This window comes from Mytilus californianus, unplaced genomic scaffold (assembly GCF_021869535.1).
Source record: "Mytilus californianus isolate M0D057914Y unplaced genomic scaffold, xbMytCali1.0.p SCAF_26, whole genome shotgun sequence".
Classification (NCBI taxonomy): Eukaryota; Metazoa; Mollusca; class Bivalvia; order Mytilida; family Mytilidae; genus Mytilus; species Mytilus californianus.
This window is the reverse complement of record NW_026262675.1, coordinates 2,164,874-2,192,075: the sequence shown is the minus strand read 5'-3', so window position 1 is coordinate 2,192,075 and position 27,202 is coordinate 2,164,874. Positions and strand designations below refer to the sequence as shown.

Sequence of the window (27,202 nt, the reverse complement as noted above, 5' to 3'; positions counted from 1 at the left end):
ACGAGTAAAAAAAATAATGTTAAACTTGCTTTTTATTAAGTATACTATATTATAGAAATTATAATGTCCACATGGACTTGAAACGTGGTGTTTACTATGAAGGTGTACATGTATGAAAGATGGATGGATTGATGTCAAACTTCCATCGATTAAATCAGGACGGGAACATGTAAATATGCATGCATATAAATCCTTCCTTGTACTAGACGTGCTAGCTTACAATTGCATGCTTCGTGGAAAAGCAGCTAAATAAATCTTCTATTTCCATTATAACCTTATTTTTCTTTCACCAGGGGTAGCAAGCTACATTGACACTGCTGGAGCAGTTATTGTTTTGAGGATAATATATATTATTACCAAAAAATGTTGGAAGTTCACCCAAATTTTATTTAAACATATTTGTCCACTGCATGGACACTGGGACGATTTGAAGAAGATATTTTGATGAGAATTTTCATTTGAGGAATTATATTATTTAAATTGAATTAAAGTTTACAGACAAAGTTGCTGATGGCTTTCAATTTTTTTAAGGTTGCTTTAAGTTTATGAATTTTTGTCCTCAATTTGCATTCTTCGTCCATTGTAAAGGTTTTAATGACAGTAGTAAATTCCAAGAAACTGCCAGGCTATACAGAACCTACCTTGACAAGAATATGTCTTTTACCCTAGGTTTGATCCAAAATTTAACATAACCAACACGTTCTGTAATTTGGTCTGATTTGATGGAAGTTGAAAGGATCTGCTTGTCTGAAATCTCATAGCTGATTGAAATTTTACATTTTATGAATATTTCTAAGAGCTTTGTTATTTTATTGTAAACATCACATTCTGAAATGGAGATGGGCCACTGAAATTAGGACATAGTTAAAAAAGTCAACATTGAGCAGATGAAATACACATCAGCATCATCTACTCTGAAACGATTTTCAAACTTCATAAAATTCATGAATGTTTAGATAATGGAAATTCACCAAGCTTGTGATTTTGAAGTCGATCTAAAATTCTAGTCGACTACAGTTACGGAACATAATATAAGAAAAGTCCATTCGGATGCAAACTTGTCCTTTTCAATTTTGTAAATCTTGATGCCGTCTTCAAACTTACCTTTTTGGTCCGAAATGCAAGAAGACAACTTCTACAAAGCGACTTTTTACATTAAATCAATATGTGAAAAATATCTTAACAGTTGCTGCTTGGAAACCGCACCAAAGATGACAGCAGCAGCTTATAAAAAACCATCTGGCTATATAAAAATAAATTTGGTAGAAATTTTACATTTACTCTCGTTCTGATCATAAATTTAACATGACACCAAGTTCTGTGATTTGGTCTGATTTTCTGAAAGTTGAAAAGATATACATGTCTAAATTCACATAGCTTAAGGGATTTTAAGATTAAATGAATATTTCTAAAAAGATTCTCTATAATTTTATAGTAAACATCACATTCTGAAATAGATAAGAGCGATTTAGATCTAGATGGACTACAGAGATTAGGACATAGGAACAAAGGTCAACATTGGAGCAGATGAATTACACTTCAGCATCATCTACTCGGAAACGATTTAACAATCTTAATTAAAAAAAAATGCATGAGTGTTATTAAGCTACTAATAATGGAAATGCCATTGATGTAAAATCCTAGTTGGCTGAAACTAAGAATAATCCATATCGCATGAACATGGATGATGGCATGGTTGTCATTCTAACTTTGTGATTCTTGGTGCAATCTTCAAAATACGTGTAACTTAGGTCATCTGAAATACAAGAAGCCCACTGCTACAAAACAAATGTTCATCATTACATCTATATTGGATCTACATCTTAACGGTTGCTTTTTTGAAACCGCATCAAAGACTCGAGTTATTATACCGGGATCATGATGTGATAGTCCTTAATCTGCTGATTATATACTGATTCTTTATCGCATTGTTGATTATAATCCACTGTAGTTGCCTATTTTATTTTGTCTTAAACTCAAGATTAGTGTTATTTTCGAACATGGTTTAGGATGTGATCTTCTCATACTTTTATCATACTTTTTCATATTTTCCCAGAAAGTCTCGGTCGTTACCTAGCAGAAGATGTCACAGCTAAAGATCCTTTACCACCTTTTCCAGCTTCTATAAAAGATGGCTATGCTGTTGTTGGTAAGATGTTTTTTTTTTAAGTAGACAAAATTGATGCTGAAAAAAGTTATTTTATCATAAGAACATGAGATCACTTTTCTGTTTTGATTTTACTCACATATATTCCATTTAATGTAGCATTATATCAATCAAATTTAGCCGAAACTGTTTGTAAGTGGTCATTGAATCATAAGTCAAGTTCATCTACTAGTGGTCATTATCCCTATCCTGAAATATTGTCAGGATTGTTGCTCAATGGAATGCAATTGATGGGTCTATTATACCACACTCATGTAGTAAGTGGTATACTGCAATCATACTGTATGCTCGGCCGTGTGTCCATCTGTTCTTTCGTCCATAGTTTCGTTTCGTTTTATTTTGCTTCTGTATTTAGGAATGCTTTTAGATTTGATCTGGAACCTTATAATGCGATTTTCAGGTCGGCTGGGTAGTCACTTCCTATGGCGACACTTTGTATTTTGTTGATGATGCCCACTATTCATGGAATTTTTCGTCAATGTTTTAAGATAGGATTTGATATTTTGTCTCGGACTTTATAAGGTTGATTTGTACCGTGTAAGTGAACTTCAGATCTTTCAGGCAATAACTTTCTGTACTTTTTTGTTTATATCTAATAAACGAATGGGGATACTCTTTGCTAGAGAATGCAAACATCTTCTTGTTACCTCTGTGTGTCTTCAAGCCATTAAATATATCTAAGATTGATAAAGAAACATAGTATGTATGCTTGATATTGTAACCTTTGTATATCTGTTTTGTATTATGTTTCATTCATACAAACATTGTTTAGTACAGGGCAACAGTAGTTTACAGAATTCTAATACTCGTTAATCTATTTTGAATATACAAATTAAGGGAAAATTGAGGGAGCGAGACAGAGCGACGAAATATAAAGCGTCTCCTGCTATGCAGACATACCCGCCATGAGAATTTGATTAAACTAATTGTCGATTCGTTAATGAGAATGAGAATTCTAGGTACTGATGACTACATAACGTCCTTTGTGTATTAAAATGAAAATATTGGGAAAAATTATATAGACTAATATGAAATTGAGTGTTATGTTGTTTGTCTTTTTATTGCTTTTCTATTTGACATTAAGTTGTCTGTTCATCTTCTGGTATTTGATCCCCCCCCATTGTGTATCTTTTCACAATTTTTCTTCTATAGTTATTAAAATGAGAGCATATAAATTGCAGAATATTTTACACAGTTTTTGCCTAACTTCGAATGTACAGTCCACTGATATGTAATAAAAAAATAAGGAAATCTGTTATGATTGCCAATGAATCAACTTCTTATCAAAAACACAAGGATGTAAACAAGAACACTTCACCGTAGGGAGCCATCAACAATGATCAAAAGCCATACATATATTAAGCTATTAAAGGCTCCGGGATAACAAAATGAAAAAAACAATCGAAAGAGAAAATCAACAGCTTGATTTAAGCTAATGAAACTCACAGTCTACGAATACATAGACCATGTTATGCGACACTAAAACAGCAATCAGACTATTTCAAAATAATTAATGTGAACACGCCATAGGCAATATTGGGAAAACATTACCCTTTCCAGTACCAAAGAAAAGCATCGACAGGATGCAGGACGCAGGATTAATGTTTATAAAAGTCTTAATAGTACTTTGAAATTATTGTATTTAAAAAGTGTTTCATTTTGATGCAATTTCAATATTAACAAACAAATAAGCTTATTTACATCCATGAATGCCCCTGATTGTGAAGAAAAGTGATTTAACTTAAAATTGACATCGTCCAAAATACTACATGTAAATATATTAAGGAAATAAAGACCACAAGTTTCCCAATATTGCTGTGCAAATAGCAAGCCCAAGTAGATCGCGTTACTAGGATTTCAATATATACGATTAACCTAGTACTTAGATTTTTTTTAGTTTACCAATTCAAATGTCATGAATCGATTGAAAAAAAAAGATACCAAGGGGACAATAAAAACTTATAAGTCGATATAAACTGACAACACCATGACAAAAAACGAAAGAAAGTCCACAAAATAATACATAAAAAAACTAAAGACTAAAATTTTTAACTAGTGGAACTGTCATGTTGCTCATGCTAAGTGCACATCTTATTCTGTGATGTCACAACCGTGGAAAATAGGACGGGATTGAAGTGACGACAATTGGAGCATATTCGTGGTCATCTGTGACACAGATATCCCTTCACGGTCAGCCTATTCGTGATGACGTCTATAAAACCGTTGAAGGGATGACTTCAATTGTAATTTGGAATCTTTCTCAAAGAAATCATGGTAGGAAACACAAGCTCTGGAATATCATACCAACTAAGAGATATATGCACGACCGGAATATATACATAGAAATGGAAAGTTGACAATTGGAAAGCTAAATCATCCCATCTTCTAATTATTTTTAGCTGAACCGACACCCATTGTCAATTTCTAGATGTAAGGCTATAGATGAGGCAAACTTCACTGTATCTGTGGTATCCTTTATTTCAAGTTTAATGGAATTGATGCGTTCAACATTGCCACCAAACGTTGAACAATTTGGCGAGAGAACAGCATCTACTTTAGTATATAGAGGAACGTGAATTCAAAGGATAATATAAGCTTCTTTTCATTCTTTCTGAGAAACTCTTGTATAAGTCTGCTTCATTTGAATAAAGGTAGGCAAGAAAAAGATCACCGTTAGTTCCCAAAAGTATTCAGATTGTTGAAAACGACGTCCTCCAAACAAGATACTGGTTGACAAATCGAGATAACAAAAAAACCATGAGGGAATTGCATGAACCTCGAAAGATGCGAGACCGGATGTGTCAACAGGGTAATCGTATATTGTTATGTGTGCATCACCCGACACGTGAATACACAATCAGTCAAAATGTCACAATCGGTGAAACGAGAGATTATATGACTTTTCGGGTATCTATAGACACAAACATATCGTTTCGGTAAACATTCGTGATAGTAACCGTAAAAGTATGTAGTATCGATTTCAGTCGTTCTTCCTAGTAACTCTGTTGGAGCATTTTTTTGTAAGGAACATATCCCTTCACACGAAATCCTTACAGTGTGATTATGCACGAGCGTAAAGTGTCAATTGACATATGTTAACTCCAAACGATTGGGCAGAGGGTATGTTACTGCTAAGAAATTGGAAGTTTACTATCAGAAAGTTGATTTTTTTAAAGTTGAAAGTTGGATCATGATGCAACATAATGTCCGAATAAAAAACTAGGCTTAGCTTCTGTGGATATAAAAAATAAATAGTTGTCTTGTGGAATTAGAAAGATTGTTTACACAGTTATAATTGATAATGACCAAATTTATAGATATACAAATGATTAGATAATTGACCTTATTAGAAAAATCATAATTATAGCAATAGAATGGCTGATATATAATTTTCCTTTCATTATGAGTTTTCCCTTTTAATGAAGAAGAATGATAGAAACTTAATAATATTTAACATCTCTTTATTGCACTCTTACTGTAACAATTAAGTATACAGATTTTTCTCTTATATAAAAAAAAGGAGATGTGATATGATTGTCAATGAGACAACTATCCACCAAAGTTCAAATAAAGTGGATGTAAACAATGTAGGCAACCGTACGGCCTTCAACAATGAGAAAAAACCATACTGTATAGTCGGCTATAAAACGCCCCAACATGAAAAATATGAAACAATTCAATTGAGAAAACTAACGGCCTAATTTATAACTAAACATATAAAAGAAAACAAATTTGACAAACATGAACCAACGACAACCACTAAACTACCGGCTACGGACTTGGGACAGGCACATAAAGAATGTGGCGGGGTAAAACATGTTTGTGAGTGTCCTCAATCATCCCGTTAACTGGGACAGTGGTGTTACAGCATAAGAACAAACTATACAAATCAATTGAAAAGGGCTTAGTTAATCAGATCGATACAAAGCAGAAAACCATCTAACAAAAAAACAAACCGGACGTGGCAACGTATTTATACACCCCCAACAACGAAAAAGACACAAAGTACATATTTGAGAGTACTCGCGGTTACTCGCGGACAGCTAATTCAAAGCTAATAACAACTTATAAAATAAATCCTATATATCAGACTAAAAGACTATCCCTTAGCATTTTAAGTGCCAAATAAATAGGGGATGAAACTTTAGGTAAGATATGACCTTATTCCTAATATAAGTAGTTATAATAGTTATCAAAGGTACCAGGCTTATAATTTAATACGCCAGACGCGCGTTTCGTCTACATAAGACTCATCAGTTATAACAGTATATTTGATTTCATTACAAATATTTTCGTAAAATACAGAAAATATATGCTTAAACTTTCCAAATAGAGTCGGTAATCTGCTCCGTGTTCGATTTAAATTTGGACAGTGTAGCTTCAGCGAACATACTCGTTGTCTGATATTTGAAATTTTTTGTTTTTATCACTTATGTTATGGATGTCATCTAGTTGCAAATTATTTATGGAGAATTTTATTACTGGAAATGTTTTTACTTTATAAAATGAAGGATTTATTATTCCGTGACATTAGACATTGTAAAGACCGTTTGTTAATTTCATATATATTCGATTAAAATTCTGGATACAGAAGAAATCGGACATAACAAAGAAGTATGACCCCCTCCCCCCCCCCCCCCCCCCCCCCCCCCACAAAAAGAAAAACCACTTACACCAAAAATAAAAACAAAATAATAATAAAAACAAAATCCAACAAACAAGAATGGTGCTTTATCCTCTGGGCTCGCTCATCAACAAGTTTTTAAATTAACCTTCATCTCTTAGCTTGAGACCTCACGTTTGAAATGTCATATAAACAGAGTGAAAACCAAATGGACCTCAACAAATAAGCTAAAACTATCTACGGTCAACTTTGTTTGAGGGAGATTGCAACCTTTTTTAGTACAATTATATTATTTATAAACTTATAGATTCAGTCCAACTCAATGCCGGTACCGCGGACTGGCGTCTGTACGGATGGTTCTTAGTTTGATTGACAGTTCATCAACAGCAATACACACCGAGTGGAAGTAAAATGATCCTTTCTTTTAGATAACGATAACGGTAACAAATGTATTGATGAATCCTGCAAAATAGATATAAGAAGATGTGGTATGAGTGCCAATGAGACAACTCTCCATCCAAGTCACAATTTGTAAAAGTAAACCATTATAGGTCAAGTACGGCCTTTAACACGGAGCCATGGCTCACACCGAACAGCAAGCTATAAAGGGCCCCAAAAATGACTAGTGTAAAACTATTCAAACAGAAAACCAACGTTCTAATCAATATAAAAAAAACGAGAAACACTTATGAACCACATCAACAAACGACAACCACTGAACATCAGGTTCCTGACTTAGGGCAGGTGCAAACAAATGCAGCGGGTTTAAACGTTTTAATAGGCGCCAACCTTCACCCTAACCTGAAACAATAGTGTTACACTACAACATAGAAAGACACACTATATAAAAGGCTACTATTTTCTCTCTCTGTTAGGCCCTTAGTTACATTCTATATATATATGTGTATCTATATATATTAAGAAAAAGTAGGACTTTTGTTTCAGAGGATTATTTTTTTCCGAAGAAACGCTATTGATCTTGACATAAGTCCCCGCTAATTATGGTATTATTGGGATAATTTAAAGTTATTGATTGAATAAAAAATGAAAATAATACGTTATAAATGTCATGCGTCCGAAGCGCTTTTCTGGATTTACATCAAGAACGCTCAAAGCCGAAAATTTGAAAGAACCGGAACAGTTGAAGAGCTTTATGACCAAAAAAGACCAAAAAATAAGCCAAATTCATCTAAGGTCAACTTTACCTGAGGGAGTTGAAACTTTAGTGTCTTTATCATATCAAAATTTATAAACGGACAATTTTCGAAAGGTTTGTTATAAATCATGTCAGTACCGAAGTACTGACTTCCGAACTGATGATATCCTTGTGGATTGATAGTCCAACAGCAGAGGTATCGACCTAGTGATGTAAAAAAAAAGCACGTTAAAAATTTCATGCCTCCGAAGCTCTTTTCTGGAAACCATGTAAATTTGAATACTAGTAATTTTTCTTTTTTTCTTTATAGCACATTTTGGTAGATTTTCGTTGAATTTGTCTCGATATATATATAAAGTAATTTTGTCTTCCTAGAAGACTCTTATCATCAAATTAATTCACACGATTGAGTACAGAATGAGTTTGTCGTTTCTGTTGACTTCTCTAAATCCCTATACTAGTACATATACGTGATTTTGAATGAACTAAATGGGCCGTTAAAGGGTAAAAGAACTAACAACAGGGAACTATTTGTCACAAGTTGTTCATAGCTCTGTCATAGTATAATTGAAAAGAAATATTAAGAATTTATGGTCATCGACTTGAAGAATCGAATACTAGTACTAGTATTCATTGACCAGTTCTATGTTGATTGTGGTTTTTTCGTTTTTTACCTGACGTTGTTAGTTTGTTTTCGACTTACGAGTTTGCCCATCCATTTGGTATTTTCCGCCTCTATTTTGTTTTATAATTATTTGAGTTGGCCAACGTTTCTATAATCAAAGGTTTACCGATACATCGGAAAACATATTTCCTAATTGTATTCTGATTCATGTGTTTTCGTTTGAGAGTCACAAATAATTTATAGTTTACATGCTATAAGCTACAATCTTTAATGACCAAATTTACTAATATAAGATACATGTAACCTACTCAAACGATCTTATTTTCAGTGTGCTGGCTGCCATTGACAAATGGTTTTACATTTGTCATTTCGGGACCTTTTATAACTGACTATGCGGTATGTGTTTTGCTCATTGTTGAAGGTCGTACGGTGACCCATAGTTGTTAATTTCTGTGTCATTTGGTCTCTTGTGGAGAGTTGTCTCGTTGGCAATTATACAACATCTTCTTATTTTTATATTCAAATATGAATATAGACAACATTTTTGAAAGTTTTATACATTATTAGTAGATATATATTGCATGCATAGTCTATTACATTTCCATTTGTATCCATACTTTCAGCTGTTTTCACTTTACACTTCCTTTTTTCATAATTGAAAGATCATCTTAAACCTGTATTATATCAGTCTTATTAAAAGAATGAGAATAAAGATGATAATCAGTTGCAGATCTCCACTATTCTAAAGGGAAGGAAAAAGAGTGGGGTGGACTTTTCTATGTCGGTAAAAGTACAACATGTATTCATGATTCCATACTATTAATATAAAGTTGTTTTAGAAAGACAGACTTAGTTTGTATATGATCCAAACGGTTTAAACATAAAGCTGTTTCTAATTGATAAAAACTTTGTTTTAAATATAAATATATGAACATGTTTTCCAATAGATGATTGCCATTCAGTTGTTTATAAGTTCAGCTAACAGCTCCTCAAGTATTCATCCATTTCCTTGCATAAAAACAATTTTCCTAAGGATTAGTATACCCCCTCCCCCACAAAAAAGAAAAGATGGTCGTTCAGTCTTCTGCTGCGTAGTTATACATTTTTGAAAAAAGTGAATGGTTTAAAGATAAGCAACATCTCATCTAAGTCAAAGAACTTGTGATTAAGCATTAAGAATTTGTTTTTAGCTGCATTATAAATCATAAAACACACGCACACACACGATAACACACAATCTTTACATACACTATGATTATGATATAAGCAAATACGTCATAGTGGTACCGGTAATCAGTCTTAACTAATATCATAACTACGGATATTTTTCATTTGAATTTGTCAGTCATTATCCTTTTATCTGATTAACCACTTTGAAGACGGATTTGAACATTTATTGGAATAAATCAAAACCTCAAGGAATACCTGATAAATCACAAACTGTTTTTTTTTGTGATAGTTTGTAAGCAAAAAGGTTTAGTTTTTATTATTCTTTGCGACAATTTTCCATTAAGCCATTAAAAACAAACGACATTAAAGGTGTCCGTATGGATTTCAACTATGAGGAAAAGCCATACCGTTTTGTAATCTTAAAAAGCTCTGGTATGAAAAAAATAAAAAATAATTCAACAGAGAAAACCAAATTAGTTTCGCAAAATGTCAATTCTCGTCCTTTTAATCAGCTCAGTGACAACAGGTACATAATAGAACATTCAATATAACTTATATAGGAAAATCACATTACTCTGTGATGACGGTATAGTTAGTACAGGCAAATCAATAATAAATGATACCGTTAAAACGAATGCTAGTTGTTGCGCTGAAGGTACCTCAGTTGCTGAATTAAAATCAGGGTGAGATACACCGTTATATCAGTAGCTGTACTAAGAGTAGATTTCATTCTATAACGTTAGAAATATTACAAGAAGATACCACGATTTTGTGCAATACGTTAACAAACTAATACAGAATTTAAAAGCAGAAAAACTAGTCCTGCTTCAAACTATGAATCTTTGGATAGTGTTATCATTAGGGCTTTAATATAAAAATAAGGAGATGCGGTATGATTGCCAATGAGACAACTATCCACGAAAAATAAAATGAAGTGGATGTAAGCAATTATAGGCATCCGTACGGCCTTCAACAATGAGAAAAATCCATACCGTATAGTCGGCTTTAAAAGGCCCCGACATGAAAAATATGTCTTTTCATTGATATTTAATTGAGAAAACGAGCGGCCTAAATAATAACAATACAATTTACGAAAAACAAATATGACAGACATGAACCAACGACAACTACTAAACTACAGGCTCATGGCTTGGGATAGACACATAAATAATGTGGCGGGGTTAGACATGTTTGTGGGCGCTCAAGCCTCTCCCCTAACCTGGGACAGTGGTGTTACAGCACTACATAAGAACTAACTATAAAAATCAGTTGAAAAGGGCTTAACTCATTAGATCGATACAAAGCAGAAAATCATTTAACAAAAACACAGACCGGACGTGGCAGAGTATTTATAATAAGATTTTTATAGAAATGAAAATATTACGTTCATTAAAATCTGAGACGTCACTGCAACCAAAAACTAAAATAACAAAAATACCAAACTCCAAGGAAAATTCAAATCGGAGGTCCCTTATCAAATGGCAAAATCAAAAGGTCAAACACATCAAACAAATGAAAAACAACTGTCATATTCCTGACTTGGTACAGGCATTTCCCTATGTAGAAAATGGTGGATTAAACCTGATTTTATAGCTAGCCAAACTTCTCACTTGTATGACAGTCGCATAAAATTCCATTACGTTGACAACAATGTTTGAACAAAACAAACAGACATAATAGGTGAAAATGTCAAAAACAGGGGTATAGCAGTCAACATTGTGTTATAAAATAAATCACTATAAGATTTCAAGTGTACATTGAACCACCATCAGACATATATATTCTATAAGAGGAATCCATTGGAACATTAACTTTAAGGAATGGAAAAGTAACAAACATGTTTGTCATAAATGGCAGGGTTTCATTAACTTTTATTTACCAAGCTTTACTTAAATTTACCGTTAATAAAATTATTATCAAACTCAGATTCCAACTCCTTCAGGCACGTTGACCTTAGATGAATTTCTCTATTTTAGTAGGTCCACTTTGGTCATTTAGCTTTCCACGTGTATACATCGTTAGCTTTCAAATGTTTTGGTTTGAGCTTTCAGGATGAAGGTAAATCCAGAGAAACGCCTCGAACGCAGGAAATTAATATTGTGTTTATAAAGTGCTATTTTCATTTACAAGCACTGGTTCGATACCATTGTTACAGACTGTTAGTCCCGGATGATACAATCAATTCTGTAGGCTGTGCTTCAGTACTGACTTGATATTTAACAATTTTTACTTAAAAAGTAAAATCACAAAAATACTGAACTCCGAGGAAAATTAAAAAAGGAAAGTCCCTAATCAAATGGCAAAATCAAAAGCTCAAACACATCAAACGAATGGATAACAACTGTCATATTCCTGACTTGGTACAGGCATTTTCTTATGTTTAAAATGGTGGATTGAACCTGGTTTTATAGCTAGCTAAACCTCTCACTTGTATGACAGTCGCATCGAATTCCATTATATTGACAACGATGCATTCATAGTAAATAAAATATATCTAACTACTCAGGCAAATCCAGAAAGGGCTTTGAAATTTATAAAGTGTTATTTTCATTCACCATGAACAATTCTAATATCAAGGTCTAAAATAAATACGGTCAGTTTTAACGTTGGATATATTAACAGTTAAGGTGGACAAATTGCATTAGTATATTAAGAAAAAATCCAGATGTTTTCAGATTCCATGTCATGTAAACATCTGCAGATATTATTAAAATATCTATTAAGTGGTAAGTCGGCGAGTCTTTATGAAGTTTAGCCATAAACTGTGATTTATAACAATACAGGAATGTATCTGCAATAAGAAAGCATAGTTAGTCCATATCGAAATACTAATTACTTTATCATTTAAAACCACAAATTCAGAATACTAAATGGCGGTCAGTAATGGAACACAATAGTGACTGTCACTTTCTTTATTTGCATCGCATGTTATTGTTTAATAGACCGGAATCGTATTGGTGCGATTGTATCATTATAATACATAGTCAATTGAGCTCCATATTTTATTAATTCGTTTTCAGTTTTAAACCTCCGATTGATCTAATAAACTGTGAACAGTTACGTTTTTATACGCCCGTCAAATTTTTGACGGGACGTATTATGGTATACAAATGTCCGGCGTCCGTCCGTCTGTCTGTCCGTCTGTCTGTCCGTCTGTCTGTCCGGCGTAAACATGTCGCACCGTAACTTGAGAATGACTCATCCAAATTTCATGAAACTTAAAATAGTTGTTTCTTATGATGGTCAAACGATCTGTATACTTTTTGGTGAAAATAAGATCAAAACTTTTTGAGTTACGGGACTTAGTAACTAAAACAGGTTTGTGGTTTTTTTTCACATGTCGCGCCGTATCTCAAAAACAATTTATTATTATTGCTTAAAACTTTACACACTTCTTAGTTATATTAACCTTAAGATCTGTATACTTTTTGGTGATGATTTAAAATTTTATTTTAGAGATATTGAGTATTTTGTTAAAAAAGGGGGAGGGGTTTTTCACATGTCGCGCCGTATCTCAAAAACAGTTTATGATTATTGCTTAAAACTTTACACACTTCTTAGTTATATTAACCTTAAGATCTGTATACTTTTTGGTGATGATTCAAAATTTTATTTTTGAGTTATTGAGTATTTTGTAAAAAAGGGGTAGGGGTTTATCACATGTCGCACCGTATCTCAAAAACGATTTATGATTATTGCTTAAAATTTTACACATTTCTTAGTTATATTAATCTAAAGATCTGTATACTTTTTGGTTTTGATTCAAAATTTTATTTTTGAGATATTGATTTTTTTTTTTTAAAGGGGGGGGTTTTCACATGTCGCGCCGTATCTCAAAAATGATTTATGATTATTGCTTAAAATTTTACACACTTCTTAGTTATATTAATCTAAAGATCTGTATACTTTTTGGTTTTGATTCAAAATTTAATTTTAGAGATATTGAGTTTTTTGTAAAAAAAAAAGGGGGTTTTCGCATGTCACGCCGTATGTCAGAAACTATTTATGCTTATTGCATAAAAATTCACACACAAGACGACGGGCGTATCATGCGCTCATGGCGCAGCTGTTAATTGACAATGCCATAATAATAATAAAATAATGGTAATGATCATAATAGGATTTAACCGGCTTGAAATTCAACATAGCTATTTGTTACTGGTACAGGTATAGGTTTTCTTAAACAAGTACATGCATATGTTTTAATTATGACACAAATAACTATCAACAGCTCACATATTTTTTTACATAAGGTTGTATGCCTTCGTTGACAATATATCATAATTTTCTTTATGTCATGCTGTGAATTATTTTCATGCGAACCACTACGACAGAAGCTTTATGATCGACAGCTCGAGTGTTTTCCAGATAAACCCAAGGTTTCCCATCCTCATATCTGCTCGTGTTGTCTTCTTCATAATGTGTTGAATACGATATAATTACAGTTCTGTTATCGTTTCTGATTTTTTGTAATGATTCATATTACTTGATATTCTTTAGTCAGGACAAACTTTTGAGTCCTTTTCCAATTTAAACCAAATGTTGTATTGATTTGGCTATTTTTTCAGGTTCTATTTGGTTTAATAGCTCTTCAACTGTTTCGGTTCTTATACAGCCTTGGCTTTCAAATATTTGGCTTTGAGCGTTCCTGATAAAGTTAAATCCAGACAAACGCTTCGGACGCATGAAATTTATAACGTGTTGTTTTCATTTTGTACAATTACAGATTATAATGTTTCAACTTGAAACACAAAGTATTTTTTCTTCTTCATTTATCATTTCCTGGATTATACTCCCTGAATTTAGACAATTCTATTTAGTATGCACTTTGGGGAGACAATTTCTGCTATATGACCCATCAGATGTCAATGATGCAAGATCTCATCACGAAAATTTGCATTTTGGAGTGGCATCCTGGTCTGTTGACAAATCCCGGAGTATGCTTCTTTGCACTTAGAAATTTGTGATACTAATCAGTATACACTTTTTAGATGCACACTTCCTACTTGTTTCATCGGATGTTCATTTATATTTTTACATTGTAGCACCTTTACATGAAGATGTACATATTATCATGGCATCCCGGTCTGTTGACCTATCCAAGAGTTATTGCACTTGGAAATTTTTGATACTATTCAGTTTGGATGAATATATTAGAATGGAAATCTTCATTACCTTTACCATTACTGTAAAATTATATTTAATGAAATAGAGATTTGGGAGCTACAGGAAAGTTGAAGCGATAAGAGAATTGTCCTGCTTTGCCGACCGTTCTAGTTATAAGTTGTTACGGTCAGTTTGGTTACAATGATCCTTTAACTTTTTATTCATGTTGTTTTTCATATATCGCAGTCGTAACATTAATCCATTTGCTATTTTTGTGATTGTCATGTATCATGATGCAGTTTCTCAAGATGGCCTGAAGTATGGTTTAAATAGTGAAAAGTGATCATTGTATCTTGTGTTTTTTTTTGGTTTTATTTTTTAACCTTTTTGCTAGTTTATTTTTTCACACAGTCATAAATTATACGGTTAGTGTAATATTTTCTTTGTCCTGCATGGTGTATAGAAATATTTATGTTTTTTATTTAGCATCCGACGGTGAGGGTAACAGATTAGTAACAGGTGATTCAACAGCTGGAACCGTGGTAAGTTATATAATACTGCCATTTAAATCACCTGTGACACATATTATTTTATAATCTTCACTGTTGGAATGAACTTATGACATAAAAATCTTTTGATTTGTTAGTAATCATCTAGATTTGCATGTTTTTTGCATATGGCCTCTGCATTCGGCTTTTGATGTTCTCTTAATATTTAGAATAGTTTAAAGTTATAAACATGGTTTGCAGATACTATATCATCTTTCATGTAACACATGGAAATCACTGGTTCTGCAATGCCAATAAACATTTTAAGATTTACAAGATAATTTATTGAGAAAAGTTTATCAAATTTATATTTCAATCTAAATTAAATATGTGTTATCAAATTGATAAGTCAAGTTTCCATGTTACAAAGTACAATTTACTTGGTTCATTGACTGTGAATGTTTTGCATATAGTATATGTTTTAGTATTGCCATTACAATTACAGCCTTTGCATTATTCTATCAAAAAGACATAAAGGCGAAACATACATCGGTGTTATTATCATTAAGTATTAGTATTATTTATTAGTATTTCTAAATTACCTTTTCTTTTATAATGAACTGTTAACACAAATATATGCCTCGCCTTTGTGTAATTTTGAAAGTATAATGCAAATCTTGAAATTTAAATGACGCATTACTGTAAAGCCCTTTTATATAATGATTCCCGTTTGTATTGATCATATAGATTTTGTAGTAGCAATTACATTTGGTTATTAAAACTGCATACCACCTTTCATTGGCTTACCATTAGTGGTTCTCCTTAATCTGTCCTAACCATAAAACTTTAACTGTAAACTTTCAATTTCTATGTAGAAAAATCCGAACAGCACCTGTTTACAGAGTATATATCTTCCAGTTGATACGATAATCCAGAGCTTGCGTTTCCTATCATGGTTTCATTGATAATGGTTTCTGCTTACGAGAAATCTTTTGACCCAGTGGTTCCAAGTGGTAAAGTATCATCCCTTCGAAAGATGATATCATCAAAATACTGGACTTTTGATCGACAATATATTTGTTGAGTTTGGTGGATTGATATTTCAGCAAACTGTCAGTATTTCAATGAGTACTTATTGTGCACCACTACTGGCCGACTTTTGTATTCATATGAAGAAAATTTCATAAAACCTTCTCAAAGACAAAAAGAAATAGAATCTTGATTAATTTTACTTTCAGATATATGTATGAATTCTGTCACTCAATAACCCACACTTCTATGAGAGCTTACATCTCATATATCGTAGAGAACTTGGGATTAAGAGTACTACCGAAAGTAGAAGGTCTGCGTCATATCTTGATATTTTCAATGATGTTGGCATAGATGGACGACTTCAAACTAGAATCTCTAACAAACATGACGATTTCTACTTTTCAATTGTCAATTTCCTATTTTTCAGCAGTAACATACCCTCTGCTCCATCGTATGGCATTTACATATCTCAGTTAATACTTTAGTCTTTTAACTGTGTATGACCCATCAACAATATCTGATATATAGACTAGTTGTAAGGATTGCATTGAATGTATCCATCTGACATTTGTTGACAGGCCCTTACTTACGTTGATACCTGATATATACATGATCGAGAAAGTTTTACCACTCAATTCGTAGGGTATAGTTCAACAAAAAACTGTATGACAGTCAACAATAATTCATTTGTATCTGACATGTGTTCTTTTACAATAACTCAATTTCACATTTTATTATCGATAGGATTGTAATTTTATGTTTAAGTTTATAAAGTGCTATTATAATTTTTTTTAGCATTTAGTCGATACCGCTGATTGTTGACGGTTAGCTCCCGATGGTATCATCAGTTCAGTAGTCAGTATTTTGATAATTGACATGATTTATCAAATATCTGTCTAAAATTTTCCTTTGATAAGTTTAGAAATTAAGGTTACAACTCCCTGAGGCAAAATGATGGATTTGGCTTTAGTTTTAAATCCCTTTTGGTAAAAAGAACCTCATCATAGATACCAGGCTTATCATTTGTATACGCCATACGCATGTTTCGTCTTCAAAACACTTACCAGTGACGCTAAATAAAAAAAGTGAAACAGGCCAATTAAAGCATTGGGTACACAGAATTCCCAATTGTTTTGCCTTCACGTGTTCAGGTACTTATACATCTGTTGCGTTTGAGCGTTCCTCATGAAATAAATGTAGAAAAAGAGCTTCGAATGCACAAAATGTATAAAGATTTATTATCATTTAGTAGTTTTTATTCATAAATATTAGTGCATATGCAATTTTGCTTGACCGCAGTTCCATAGTCCATTATTTAAAAAATAAATAATTGTTTTAATGTTATCAGCAGGCTAGAAATGTTAAAGTGTTAGAAATAGGCTTGAATAAGAATCAAAACTGGGTCGTGCTATTATTTCCAATTGGAATATAATGTAAAATTGTAGTACCGTCGACGTATATAGCATTTACATTAAATTTAGTTCTAAAAGCGTCATTTTGATGTCCAATTTGAAAATTTAGTAAGCATGCTACTCCATTAACTATTTTGATCCAGTTTATCTTACTAGAATGAACAATTTACACGTGCATGTTATTCGATAAAAAATTTTTAATTTTTAAATTCATATCGCGATTACTCATCCTGACATTTGGTTATCTGTCTTTGGGATCGGCATACTGCGATAACATAGTAACACGTCATTGTAAAAATGATGTATCCTTTATCTATGAATTATATACAGAAATATATGGCAAGTTTTATGAGGTTTCTAAAATTTAATAAAATGTTACCGAATAGTTCAGGAGCTTTGACAGAGTTTTAATGTATATTTGAAAAAATCAACATGCAAGTGTGCAAATAAAATTATGGTATCGTTGTACTCTTGACTCTTGACATGATTAACACATACCTAATGTTAATTGTTTATAATGCATTATTGCATGTTAAAATAATCTAATTAATAGTAATGCACATGCATGCTGTCTCATTTCATAACAGGCAGTTCTGTCCGTACACAACCCCTTGCTCATTTAGCTTTTAAATATAATTAGGAGGAGCTATGGCGTTAACGTCAATCAGACAACAACACAAAGACAAAAATAACCAAAAGACATCTAGAGGGCAATATACAGTCTTCAACAAAATATAGATGTTTATGCAAGATGTCTTATTACTATTTTGAACTTAATGAAATTTTAAAACAAAAATTTAAAGTAAAATGATTAAGTAAATAATGATATTAACCTGATACTGGCTATTGAAATAGCATGACTTTGTAGCATAAAATACGAAGGAAAATTGATCCGGCTGTATAGGTTTGACAATATATTTAGGAGAGTGCCTCGCATTATGCACGTTGAAATACCCGTTCAAAAAAGTTTTATGTTGTGTGCTATAAGGCTTTTTTTTTATATTATAACCGTAATGCCCATGCAGTTACAAGTGAGTGACAGATAAGATTATGCCCATTTTCAGACCCATGTCCAACCATGCACCTTTACATACTATTTTACTGATTAAGAGGTAGGGAAAAAATTCTGTTTTACCAAAATAAAGGTTAAATAAGAGATACTGCGAGGAAAGCTCACAAAATTACATCACTGCGCCATCATAAAGCAATGACAGAGGATACTTAGGGAAACCACAAAACAAATCTGATCAAGGATCAAAATAGGATATGTACAATTACATTCTATGGTTAAAATTATGAGAAAAGTTTTAAGAAATTCTAATATGGGGATAAGGAGGATGAAAAATGGTATCCCAAGATAAAGCAGTGAAACTGGAAATGCTAATGGAAATCCGAAAAAAAATTCGGATATAAAACGGAATTGTAGATGCAATGATGTGAAGAATCAGAGAAAGTTTTATTGAATTCTGATTAAAGATTAAGGAGGAGAGAAAAACGAGGCGGAAGAAACCGAAAAGGTCATTTACAAATCATTAGTCAGTTTTCATTATAAATAGACACCACCATGACCAAAAAGACCAACAATAGTCTACAAAACATTAAACAGAAAACGTAAAACTGGGAAGTGAATACATATGTGAACTGCAGTATGCGGATATGAAAAAAGTCAATGTCATGCCAAAATAAACATGAAAAATCATTCTGATGAAGTACATCATGACAATAGGATTTCATGATAGAGTTTCACAAACTCTGTCAAGCGGTTCAGGAGTAGAAGTACTTCCCGAGTTTAGAGTAACTAAACGACAAATTGTCGGACATCATCATCACTATGTAACACTTTATACACAAAAGTTACCAAACAGAAAAATAACTACAAAATACTAAATAAATATTTCTTACTTATAAAAATGATGATAAAAGCGTAAATACTCACTCACAAACAACAAATTGGTAAAACTGTTAAAGGAAGCATCTGAATTATTTATTGTAAAATACGCACTGCTTTCTTCATAAAAACTTCAAAATTATTTATTGAAGTAATACATTAAGGTAAACAATTTATGTCAAGATTAATACCACCATTAACAATATATAATTATTCTTAAACCTATTCAATATACCTTCAACTTCCATCACGCAAAATTCTTTCAGAAATAATTGAAAATCACTACTGACTATAGTACATAAATGTCAAACTTCCTGAAGCATTAGATACGTTCTTATCCATATTTTGGAATTTTGACGTGACAGCATGGACTTTTTTTTATCCCGAATATACTTATCATCTTGTCCATCTGAACTAGATCAACCAAAATTAGTTATTTCATAACAATAATTTATCCGTATCAGTCGTGTGAGGCCACCATTTATTTCAAATTAGCTACTATGAACGATTCTTATTTATTATATACGAATGATGTTTGATAAATCTATGATTGTCGTCTCGGTCGTTTTTCACTCTAGTATTAGAAGATGTATGATGATTTAATTTTACAATATAAATTTTGATTTGGGTGACATGTACATGTTTTACCGACAATAAATAGTCATAATCTCGTTATTACTGGCAAAACGCGGGGAAAATATTTTGTTCATATTTAGGACAACTACGAGCTTGTCGTTCATGTTATGAAGGAACCTGTCTATTTTTAAGACTGTTACGTTTTACAATCAAGTAAAATATCTAACATTTCAACTCTACCAAAACTCTGTTAACACCACTAAATTATTTTAAGGAAACAAATAAGAAAAAAAAGTAAAAGTTTATAGGTAATATTTATTTAGGAATGATGAAAAAATATTTACAAGTGTCATTCAAAACATAAAAGAGCTAAAATATGCAAATAAGCTGTAAAATTCAGTTATGAAATTGACATCCTAGTACCAAGGATTGTCCATGAAAGCTTTTCCGCTGATTTCTAATAGGGTCATCTTAGTGTATTTTAATTGTTAGGTAATGATGAGCACTGACAGCAACATGGCACTTCGTTTAAATATAATCTAGACTTCCGGAGTTCAATGATGTTTTTAGAAATAGTTTAAACTCGGTTTTGAAGACGTTGTGGTTTAATTTGTCGGATAACAAAGAGGAAATGGCTTTATCTTGTGGTGTATCCATGGTTTTCATTTACTTTAATAAATTGTTCTGTTGAACCTTACATGTGGAAATATGGTTATCCTTAACATACTCAGTAACTGAAAAGGGGCATTCATTTGACTCTGCGTTAAATCCGATGCCTCGTTTCGGGTGCTACGCTCGCTGCACGTTGAAGAACCTCGTGCAGTAGGGAAGATGCTATGCTCTCTGCCCGTTGAAGAGCATCAATGATACCATGCTCTCTGCACGTTGAAGAACATCAATGATGCTATGCTCTCTACACGCGGAAGAGCCCTTGCAACAAATCTTTGAAGGTCCATATGTGACCTGTTGCCAGGTAAAATTTAACTCTCTCCAATACATCTTTTTTTAATTGGAAGTCTTCTCTTCCCGCCTTTCATCTTGGTCAATCAACTATACAGAAACTATCCAATTCACATTTACCAGTTGTTTCCTTCCAGATAAGTAAGACTTGAAACATTTTACATCTGTATCCCCAATAGATATTATATAATTTATAGTTTAAAGCAAGACTTTAAACTGAAAAGATAACACTTGATAAATTTGGTGCGTCCGAAGCGCTTTTTGGATTTGCCTCAGGAACGCTCAAAACCCAAAAAATTAAAGCCAGGGAGGTTTAAGTACCTAAACACATGTAGAACTATATGCCATTACTGTTCAATTCGTTCTACTGCACTGAAATTCTGTACAGGTTTGTTATGAGCATTGCGCAAGGTCGTGTCTTCCTGTACGGTTTATGACTTTGCTGTACTGGTTGAGATAAAAAAAAAAATAAGTCCGCCATAAAACAATGTTCTTGTTCCATGTTAGAAACCTCCACTGTGGTTGGCATATACCATTACTTATAGTTTTACTATTTGGATAATTTGTTGTTAGATCGTTGATAGTCTCTTTTTAAATTAATCACAACTATTTCGCGGTTTGTAAAGATGATCGATATTCTCATTATGACTATTTCACTGAAAGAATTATATTAATAACTCAAATAATTCTCCTGAAAAGTACTCCAGTACAATTAAAAAAACGACTAGAATTGTTAAGGCACAACAATCACAATCGCAACCAAGAGCTTTTTGGTTGATTTTCAACCTTCTCTCAGTCATATATCCCACATACCCTTTATCGTCCATTTGACCTTATTATCCATTTTGATGATGGTGTTTACCTAGTATGTAAGTTGTGATATAACAGAGAATGTTTTCTATATACGTATTTCCCAAAAATACTATACTCTCAACTCTAAACCTTCCCCTACAGAGTAATGATGACCGCGATTAACATCAATTTTTAATTTACACCAAAGACATGTATTATCTCTCGTCTGGGTTTGTCTTTACTTTGTTGCATTCTTATTATGACACTTGTTACTGGAAATACATTTGTAACCTCATTTCTAGTTGTACATGCATAACAGACACTTCTATGTCGATGCATCTGGACTGACTAGGTCTGAAGTTCACCCGATCGATTCCTGCTCTTCTACCTCCAACGTAAGTCTGTCTGTACTCCTACTAACGAGATTTTAATAGACTTTGGAATACTACCTTTATTTCTCAAATTTTGTATATTGAACCTTTTCGCTATACAATATTACAATTTCGGACAAAGGATTTCCTGATGTTATATCTCATTAGCGGAATCAAACAAAGTAAGAATACAAATTTTATCAACTAATAATTTATGAAAATGGTTGTAAGAAACGTTGCCTGTAAAGGAAATGAACTTCTTGGTGTTAAATAAAATTGTTAACTACCAGCATACCATCAGTGACATCGACCAAGTATATTAAATGGAAAAAAAAAATGAAACAAATAAAAGAGATGTTTTGGATTTAAATAAGATAAGGGGATAGATTGTCGACATCAGACCGCACATCTACATTTGTAACCTGTAAAGGGATATATTGTCGACATCAGACCTAACATCTACCTATGTTACATGTAAAGGGTTAGATTGTTGACATCAGACCTAACATCTAACTATGTTACCTGTAAAGGGATAGATTGTCGACATCAGACCTAACATCTACCTATGTTACATGTAAAGGGTTAGATTGTTGACATCAGACCTAACATCTAACTATGTTACCTGTAAAGGGATAGATTGTCGACATCAGACCTAACATCTACCTATGTTACATGTAAAGGGTTAGATTGTTGACATCAGACCTAACATCTAACTATGTTACCTGTAAAGGGATAGATTGTCGACATCAGACCTAACATCTACCTCTGTAACCTGTAAAAGGTTAGATTGTCGACATCAGACCTAACATCTAACTATGTTACCTGTAAAGGGATAGATTGTCGACATCAGACCTAACATCTACCTCTGTAACCTGTAAAGGGTTAGATTGTCGACATCAGACCTAACATCTAACTATGTTACCTGTAAAGGGATAGATTGTCGACATCAGACCTAACATCTAACTATGTTACCTGTAAAGGGATAAATTGTCGACATCAGACCTAACATCTACCTCTGTAACCTGTAAAGGGTTAGATTGTCGACATCAGACCTATTATCTACCTATGTTACCTGTAAAGGGATAGATTGTTGACATCAGACCTAACATCTACCTTTGTTTCCTGTAAAGGGATAGATTGTCGACATCAGACTTAACATCTACCTATGTTACCTGTAAAGGGATAGATTGTCGACATCAGACGTAACATCTACCTATGTTACCTGTAAAGGGATAGATTGTCGACATCAGACGTAACATCTACCTATGTTACCTGTAAAGGGATAGATTGTCGACATCAGACGTAACATCTACCTATGTTACCTGTAAAGGGATAGATTGTCGACATCAGACCTAACATCTACCTATGTTACCTGTAAAGGGATAGATTGTCGATATCAGACCTAACATGTACCTATGTTTCCTGTAAAGGGATAGATTGTCCACATCAGACCTAACATCTACCTATGTTACCTGTAAAGGGATAGATTGTCGATATCAGACCTAACTAATATCTACGTATGTTTTACCCATTCATGAAAAATATAGAAACATTATACGCAATGAACCTTTAAAATAGAGGAAAGGTTTTTCGGGACACCTACGCGGAGTTGAAGTTACAAAATTTTTTTGCGGAAACATCCCCTTATTATTTTCTGACATGACATACTTTCATTAGCGATGTTAATCTCTAAATATTTGAAGCATAGTTTCAATCTAATATGGGTGGCTTTTATTCAGAATCTAACATGACGAGGCTTTCTTCTCTTTTGAAGATAATCTTTGACGTTGGCAATTTTTTGCTAAAGATTTCTTTGTACATGTAATGTTAGTTTGTTTTAATTATAACGAAGATGAAACATAAGTTTTACCAGTGCATTTAATAAATGCACAGTTTCTACTCTGCTTTAATTAAAGTCTTACAAGTGCTTAAAAATAAATTAGAATAGATAAAAAGGATTATTTTTTCTACAAGAAATTATGAGAAGGTATCAGGTTTACATTATGAAACAATTTCATGTCTTCTCAATTATCACATATTTATTACCAGCATCTTTAGGATGATTAAATTTCCTATTAACTAATTTAAAGATCTTACGAAAGCTGAACATAAAATTTAGACATTATTTGAGACACATTTATTTAATTGGAAATTTGGTACTATGTTAGTTTTCAAAAATTATTACGTATGCTTTGCTTTCTTCAAATTATCTCTAAATACACAGATATTTAAAAGATGTGTTAAAAAAAGAAACATTCTCAGAATAATGAAACAATAAACTCGGGATTATGAACTTTTCACCGGATCGTTTAGTACTTTCAACTGGTGAAAGAACTTGTGATGGTAATAATGTCGAATCTTGTTGTTTAAGAGTAACGGTAATTGATGTTTTTAAAAAACGACTTCACAAGAAGTTTGTCAATTGAAATAAAAAATTAAAAAAACAAGATGATTTTTTTAAAACTCCAAAATACGTGAAAAAAGGCGTCAAAGTTCACGAGAAAAATTAAAAAAAAAATTATTTGACGGCGCAAACAGTACATTATTTTTTAAGGCATCATATAAATATTTTTCAGTATTTCTCTTATAATTACTCATTATTCCCATAAGGGTTGTTTTATATACTGGCTCCATTTGCTTTGCCATTACAATTGATAGTTGCACTTGATTGAAAATTTGCTAAATGTTGCCTAAAGAAGCGAGCTCAACAGTTATGTGTATTCCTAAGGCAAATCATACCGGTGAGCCACAACATGGATACCGAGGACAGATCGATAGTCAAGAACTCTCAACAAAATTATAACGTGTTGAGAGTTATCAACGTTTTGATAACGTGAAAGCACAATCATCTTGGTAAATACCAATATAACGATATCTTTGTCAGAGAACGTAGTTTTCAAAGAAATTTAATACTCAGATTGCAATAATTTTTTTCATATTATACAAACAAATATATTGCTCTTGGTTAATGATAAACTATTGCCATTTAAATCAGACCGACATTTGTATCGGCTTATATTAGTATGATGAATGCCGTATGGACGTCTATGCGTCTATCCGTCATAATTTGGGTCCCACACAGTATATTTTGAGTCATAAACAAACTCCAAATTGACAATATCTCTTGAGGTGAGGAAGACATCTATTGTTTTGAGGTCATGGGGTGAAATGACAAGGTAACTGCAGCAATTGATAAACTTAAATTGTTGAAATATTTTTTTCCGAATGATATCTTTGGAGTCACATGTTACTTAACCTTAGAAGGTACAAGACTCTTTTGATTTTTTCATCAGTAGATCAACGGTCAATGTCACAGTGACAATGAATACTTTTTGGTTTTCGGATGATATCGTTTAAACCATACATCTACTCATGCATAAACGTAGTAAAATATAAGTAATTTCTTGTTTCCGCCAATGTCTTTTGATCCAGAATCAAATCTTTTAATTACATGAACTGCATGGACAAAGGACTATATTTGACCTACAAATCCCTGAAGATAAAAAAAACAGATTATGATTGTTTCCTTGATTTTTTATCTATTTGACTGATTTTTTATAAAAATGACATAAAACTTTAGACTGAGACTTTTTATGGTTTCGTATAGCAAACACAACAGGATTTGAAATATTTAGTTTAATATAAAATGAATTTTGTTACAATTTTTTCATATGGTTTAGCTCTTATTCCCTTGCTTACGTATGATATGTAAGATGTTTCTGTTGATTTTTTTTACTTGAAAACCGGGAACATTAGTTATCTTATCAAAAATGGTTTTGCTACCTCATAAGAAAATAATCATAGTTTAAATTATGGTAAACTTGATTACATCTGTGTCTTACATTGTGTAAGTAATATCACACGTTATCAATAAATATATAAACGAAGTTTCATATAAATCTGCTCGATAATTTTTTTCATGCACGTTATATATCAAATGAATCATATTTTATTAATTTTACAGATTTCTTAATGTGCATTTAAATACAAGCTCTATTTTATGTCAAAGAAATTTTTTTTTTTAAATTATTTTGAAATAAGGAATACATTTATTTATATACTTTCGTGAAACCATCAAATAATGGATTTCTTTATTTATATAAATGATTAACCACAAAAGTCCTCATTAAAACTAGATAAATATTCACGGAATTTCACAGATGTGAAGTCTTAGTCACTGAGCTATGCACCTCTAAAACAATATCCTTATATTCATTAATGGAATCTTATGATCTCTACATTCAAAGTAAACCGAGGTATTTCTGTGTTACTTGAAATAAACTAAGCACTAGGGAGACATTTAGAAACGTTTGTGGGAGTAGGAAGATGTGAACGTAATGGCTTTTAATTTGCGACGGTCTTCGGGGGAGTGACAGCTGCTGTTAACTGATTTTATTGCCTAAAATATGTTAAAATCAAATTAACGTTTTCCATGTCTGTAAAAATAAAGTTTTTAACTTGTTATAGCAATAAAGATAAACGATACAAGTAAATCAGTCTCGCAATTTAAGTGAAACATCACTTTTTCTAATGAAAATTACAATTTTATAAAGTTAATCTATTTTAAGGTTGATTATCTAGTGGTCCTTGTACAATATAATCTGCTGGCATTGTAGGTTTGATAATTAATTACTAGAAAGTGTTTAGTTTGTTCTTTAAGTCAGTTTCGCATCCTCGTCAATAAAAAGAAACACAACGATATAACTGTGTTATAAAACATCCCCAAAGTATTTAAAAAGAGAAGATATCCTGGGGACAATCCGACACCGAAGTCAAAGAAAAGCAACATGGTCTTCAATGCTCTTCAACTTCGTACTTGTCTTTACCTTTTAACG

General features: G+C 32.5%; 1 protein-coding gene across 1 annotated transcript in view; it reads left to right on the top strand.

The window, feature by feature from the left end:
* The window catches only part of LOC127732671 (gephyrin-like), a 126,912-nt gene that overhangs the window by 65,930 nt on the left and 33,780 nt on the right, over positions 1 to 27,202 (top strand). The window contains exons 10-11 of the mRNA XM_052241835.1: positions 2,057 to 2,149; positions 15,335 to 15,390. Of these exons, the coding sequence (XP_052097795.1) occupies positions 2,057 to 2,149; positions 15,335 to 15,390 (149 nt within the window). The remainder of the gene's footprint in view (positions 1 to 2,056; positions 2,150 to 15,334; positions 15,391 to 27,202) is intronic.